This window comes from Strix uralensis, chromosome 6 (genome assembly GCF_047716275.1).
Source record: "Strix uralensis isolate ZFMK-TIS-50842 chromosome 6, bStrUra1, whole genome shotgun sequence".
Taxonomy (NCBI): Eukaryota; Metazoa; Chordata; class Aves; order Strigiformes; family Strigidae; genus Strix; species Strix uralensis.
The window spans coordinates 4319174-4325173 of NC_133977.1; the positions used below are offsets into that span (position 1 = coordinate 4319174).

Sequence of the window (6000 nt, forward strand, 5' to 3'; positions counted from 1 at the left end):
AGGATGAACCGAGCTCTGGAATGGATCCAAATGCTAAACGCCACCTTTGGAAAATCATCAGTGAGGAAGTGCAGAACAACTGCTCGGTGATCCTCACGTCCCACAGGTAGGGCTGGTGTGGCTCTGTCTCCAGGGCCAGGCTCTGCAGCAGGTATGGAGAGCCCATCCTTCACACTCCCCGTTGGTCCTTGCAGAATTTCAGGGCACCGAGCTATGACAGGTTTGGGGGTTTGTTGTGACTGGGTGTGGGTGCCCGCAGAGACCCACAACACTTTAGGGAAGATCAGTAACATTCTCTGATTACTTAAAATAACTATTTTTTTATACCTTCTCAATGATTTATTAGAGTTTCTTGGTTGGTTTTTCAGCATGGAAGAATGTGAAGCCCTCTGTACCAGGCTGGCTATTATGGTGAACGGGAGTTTTCAGTGCATTGGCTCTTTGCAGCATATCAAGAGCAGGTCAGTAAAATGTACCTATTTCACTTTTACTGAACAGCATATGGAGTTAGTAACCTACAGCTTTGAGGGCTCAGAACACAAGACCTTTGTTAACAGGGCATCAAAATAACGTCATTTTCTGGTTTATGTTTCTTACTACACCACTGAAATTCTGCGTTAACTAATGCACTTTCTACTCTCTCACAGCCTTTTTTCCCAGAGATGTGTTCCCTAAAGTAATCTGTTCACTGCTGAAAAATGTGAAATGCATGTTAGGGTTGAGCTTCGATTTTATTAGTTATCACAATAGCTTGGCTTCTTATTAAGTTTCACTTCAGGTTAACAACCCTGACCCCATTCAAGCTGCACTCTGCCTGGATTAGATTTCCCCGAAGAGGCTGCACAGCACTCTCAAAGGATTTTCTTTATCTGTTTCCCTTTTCTATTGTGTTAATTGTGATTTTCTTTTCCCCCTAGGTTTGGAAGAGGATTCACTGTGAAGATGCACTTAAATAGCAACACAGTTTGCACTGAGATGTTGACAGAGTTCATGAAGTCACACTTTCCAAATACATGCCTGAAGGTAAGCAGGACAAATGCTTTCAGGAGAAGCCCTCTCCATCCCTTCAAATTAAGCAAGAGGATCTTGCAAGGTAGACATCTTGTAACATACTGTGCACATAGATCCGTGCTCTCAGAGTATAAGGGGTTCATCACACTCTTGTCAGTGCGATCAGCAACATGGTCCAAGGACCGGAGTACCTGAGTTCCTTGGTGGCTTAAATAACTTCAGCCAGACACCTACGGTGATCCTACAAGGCAGTTGTTAGGTGACCCTCTGCCCCTGGGACTGGTTCCACTGGGACTGGACGGAGGCCCACTTCATATTCAGTGGGTGATGAGATGGTCGGCTGCTTCCAGGAATGGAATAACTGTAAAACCAGAGTACCTGAGTCACAAATCCCATCCGTTGTCTGTAACCCAATCTCTGCATTAATCAAAATGGCAGACTCAGAGCTGGAAAATGCTATGGCTACCCTCAGGCATCCAGCTCTGGGGCTTAGTTATCATCTCCCAGTCACAAAACCCACAAAAACTCCCAGTGGGGAAACACTGGTCAATAATATTGTTCACCTTTGGGAGCCAGAAGGAGAGAACACACCCTCTGCCCTTCCTTCTCCCATGGTTCAGGTCCTCTTTGCTTTTGTTCTCAGCCAGCCAGCCATCAGATCTGTTGGCTCTTTACAGGCAGCAACCTCTTAACTTCACCCCATCATTCCTGTTCCCGCAGGATCGGCATTTCAACATGGTGGAGTACCACGTTCCAGTCTCTGCAGGAGGGGTAGCAAATATATTTGATCTCCTGGAAGCCAGCAAAGCAGCCTTCAATATCAGGCACTTCTCAGTGAGTCAAACAACGTTAGAGGAGGTAAGGAATTAAAGATGTGTGGCCATCCATTTAAAACTGTTAACAGGGGAGCAGACTGATGGTTACACATAATGGACTGCTGCACACAATAGACTACATTTTGAAAGGGATTTCCGTCTATATTCCTCCTGGGGATACTTTATCAGTACTGCTGCCTCCAGATACCTGTGCTGGCACTAAGAACATGCACATAGAGAGCTGCCTGTAGCATAAAGGATCTGTTCTTCCCTCTGTCACCGCTGATTTCAGCCGCCTCGTGGGTGCGGATGAAGGGCAAGTATTATGAATCACCCCTGAGTCCAGTGCTAGGCTTTCCACTGGTCCTGGAAACTTGCTTGATTTCGCTCTTTCTTGTACTGTATTTGGGTTGTAAGTTCATTTAGCATTACTCCAGACTTGGCTTCGTGGTTAAGTTCGTTCCATTTTCCCTTGGAAGAACATTCCCCCTGGCATCAAAATCTTGTAGGAAACACATCAGCTGAAGGGATGCCACAAGGACTATCCCGAAATCATCCTGTTGAGCATCAGCCTCTGATCTATTAGGTCTGTCCCAGAGAGAGGAGTAAAAACTGCAGCCCTGTAATGGTACGAATTGTTAAACAGAGATCTGGGGGAGAAGGGAAGGAGGTCCTCAGTATTGTTTTGGTAAGGGGCAGTGGTCCTGAGAGAAATGGGCAGGCAAAGAGCAGGAAGCCCTGAGTTATGTTTTGTGGGAGGACAGCTTGGATTTGTGTATATGGAGGTAGTGTTCCAGCAAGGATACTTTATTCATTAGATACTGCTCAGACAAAGTCTGTTACGTGTGATCATATGTACCTATCTGTATAATACGCAGTTGTGCGTGCACGGATGTCAATTATATACAGATGGATGGGTTTATAAAGTAACAATATTACTTAATATTACACTGTGATCTAAACAAGCTGCCACACGGGTATTACCTCGCTAGTACTTTTGAAACATGGGCTGCAGGACAATTAGGTTTTGTACAGGAATGTCTACCTTTGCATCCCAGGTGTCGATTCAGAGGTGCAGGAGTGTGCATCCATTTATTTACATTAGCCTATAGAAACCCAGTGTTTGCAGTTCTCAAATCCAGCGTGAATCCATTCCTGAGCGCTCTCTCCAGGCTCACAGTCAAATGAACAGCCATTCCTTTTTTGTATTCATTCATATTATAAATTATTTATGCTGTCACATACTGAATGTTTTCCTTTAAACTTCTAGGTTTTCATCAACTTTGCTAAAGATCAAGCAGATCCCGATGGCGCGGATGCGGGTCCTGATGTGACACTGGACAGCTCTGACACAAGTAGCCAAGATAGCACCATAAGCTCCATCTACTGAAGGGACCCGACCTCAGAGGATCATAGAAGCTGGGGAAAAGACCTGATGACCCCTTGGGGTTCTTCCAGCCCTGTTCTCTATGATTCTGGGATGGTGGGATAAAAAGACCCATTTTCTTAAAGTACTTTTTTTTTTTTGACATTCACTTATTTTGTTACTAGGAACATAGTAGGCATTTAAGACTGGCATTTGGTTACAAATCAGATTGGTCTGTCCACAGGTTCTGGGTTTTTTTTCCCCACTTCTTGTTTTATGATCACTTTAATGCCTGTGAGGACTTAGTTGACATCACCTGCTGCTCATGGCCGTTTGCTTACCGCAGAAACAGCTGTGATGGAGCAGAGGGGCTGTCAGCACTGCAGGGTGTTTGCCAAAAAAGCAGCCCCACGGCTGCTCTCTGTGAAAGCCCTCGCTCCGCTCCTTGCTCAGCAACAGACTTTCTGGGTGACCACGAGAAGGTTGCTCGGTTTTGGCAGGCTCCCCACCGGTGAAATGGGGTTCAGGGCCTTGCCCTGCCTCACAGGGGTGTTGTGAGGATGTAGGTGTTATGTACTGAGAGTCACACGTGCCGTTGGTGGGGGCCGTCTTCGGTAATGACATAAAGCTTATCTGTATGTGTGGGTTATGTCAGTACAAATAGAATTATTTTAAAAGTCAGCACTTCTAGTGGTTTGGTTTGTTCCTGTAGTTTATTCCAGCTCTAACTCCTCCCAGTCCCAGGCAGTTCCAGGCTCTTGGTAGCCAGCGGAGGATCATTCCACCAACCCACCTTTTGGCTGGTGTTCAGGGCCTCTCCATGCCCTGACAGCAGAGGAATGGTACAAGGTGGGTGTGTTTGTTGAATCCTCTGATAGGAAGAACTTTGCTTCATAAGATTGTGTTTCCCTGAGCAGAGTAAAAGCAGCAAGATCTCCCTTGCTCAGAAAACCTCACTCTCCCAGGTGGCTCTGCCTCTCTGCTTCCTTTTCAGTGACCTTCCTCCTCAACACCCGAGTGGAGGCTGCCCCATAACTCTAGAGCTCTCTTTTCCCACATAATAAGGTGTAATTAGCTTCTTCATAGACTCTGCCCACTGGCTTTAAATGAGACCTCTGCCCACCTTTGAGCAGCAGCCCCCAGTAGCTGAGTTCAGCGCACCAGCACGCACATCCTCCTTTTTTCCCGCAGAATCATTAATAGACAGACTAATTTAATATTACCCTTTATTATATGTATCAGCATAGGGCCTCAAAGACTCAGTTTTGGGTCAGGGCATTGATATACGTGGTGCTATTTAAACACATAATGAACTTAAAATCTCCGAGCTCAGTAAACTTACTGTTGCTGGCAAAAGAGATTGCCGATAAAGCCAGGTCGTACTTAACCTTGTCAGACCTGGGAAGGCCTGTACGGCACTTGGTTTTGCATTCACACACACAATTCCAGCCAGAGGGTTTGGATCTTTTTCTTCTTTTTTTTCTCCCCAAAGCTAATTTGAGCCAAATGAAACTTGAGATGAAAGCTGCAGTGACCCGTCTTTCTCACCCTGATCATCAGAGCAGTGTTACTGGTTCAGATCCCATTTGATGCTAAGGCTTGCTGAGACAATCACGCACGGAATAGGTACTTTAAATATCAAGGGCGTTTGGGATTTTACAGTGGGATGCCGAAGTTCAGAGTTCAGCTGCTGTAAGGAGGTCATGTTTTCTCCTTGATCGTGGTGTAAACTTCTTACTGATAGCAGGAGGAGTTTTGTTACAGATTGAAGGTATTATCAAGCCCTGAATTATGCCTCAACCTGCTGACTATAATTAAAACTTGAATTCAGCTTCTTTCCAGAATGCATTTGACACCTGCAGTTTATAAGTAACTGAAAATGCTGCCCAGACATTCATTGTAGCTCCTATTATTATGTCTCCAGCTCTGCAAAAGCTCTTTTTTTCTCATTTTCATTGCATATCTTACACAGATCACAGTATAAAATTAAGCTTTTCTCTAATGGAGGGCTTGCGCTCCCTGCAAAGGACTCAGAGCATGAATGCCAATGATTTAAATGCAGCCTTGTAATACCAATCAGAGTATTATTTTATTATGTCGATGGCTTTGCAACTGCCAGTGAAAGATGGATCTTCAAACTCTGTCCAGATGTACTTTACATTTAATTGAGGGAGACTGATACAAAGCTATTCTTTTGTCCCTTTAGAGCCTACTAATCGGAAAAAAAAAAAAAAAAAAAAAAAAAAAGGAAGTGATTCATTGGAATACTTCAGCAACTTGCAGTTTAATTGGGTAAAATAGAGTTTTCAAAAAAAAGCAAAAAGCATCCTTTGAATTTCCACCCAATTCTGGCATTAATAGAAACATCTGCTTCCCGCAAAGTGTGTCACGGACATGATATACGCTCCCCGTTTTCACTTGCAGGTAAGAATAAAACATCTGCTATTGCAATCAAGTCTGTAGGTATTGGTCCAAACAAGCCAAAGTTTACATACTTAGGGGAATTTAATTGAAACCCGTGGAGAAGCAGTTACAACTGTTTAGGGGCTTGAAGCATCTGGCAAAGAGGTTGTATATAACATCACCAGGTGCTGAATTGCCTTTTGTGCCCCATTGCAAATATCCCTCCTCCCTGCAGAGCCTCACGGATTGAACCTGTCCCTTTCGGGGGTAGGACACACCCCAGGCTCCATTCGGGGACAATAAACGTGGAAGCTAATACTATCCTGCCTGTGAACACCAGCTCCAGGTTTCTCATCACCCCTTTGTCTCCCCAAGGAAGGCTGATTCTGGTTCCAGGGGTGGCCA

At 44.8% G+C, this 6000-nt stretch overlaps 1 protein-coding gene across 1 annotated transcript in view; it reads left to right on the forward strand.

Annotated features, from left to right (window-relative positions):
* Positions 1 to 3873, forward strand: part of ABCA12 (ATP binding cassette subfamily A member 12) — a 114076-nt gene extending 110203 nt beyond the window's left edge. The window contains exons 54-58 of the mRNA XM_074872358.1: positions 3 to 106; positions 369 to 461; positions 918 to 1023; positions 1732 to 1869; positions 3097 to 3873. Of these exons, the coding sequence (XP_074728459.1) occupies positions 3 to 106; positions 369 to 461; positions 918 to 1023; positions 1732 to 1869; positions 3097 to 3216 (561 nt within the window). The 3' untranslated portion in view covers positions 3217 to 3873. The remainder of the gene's footprint in view (positions 1 to 2; positions 107 to 368; positions 462 to 917; positions 1024 to 1731; positions 1870 to 3096) is intronic.
* The last annotated feature ends 2127 nt before the right edge of the window (positions 3874 to 6000 follow it).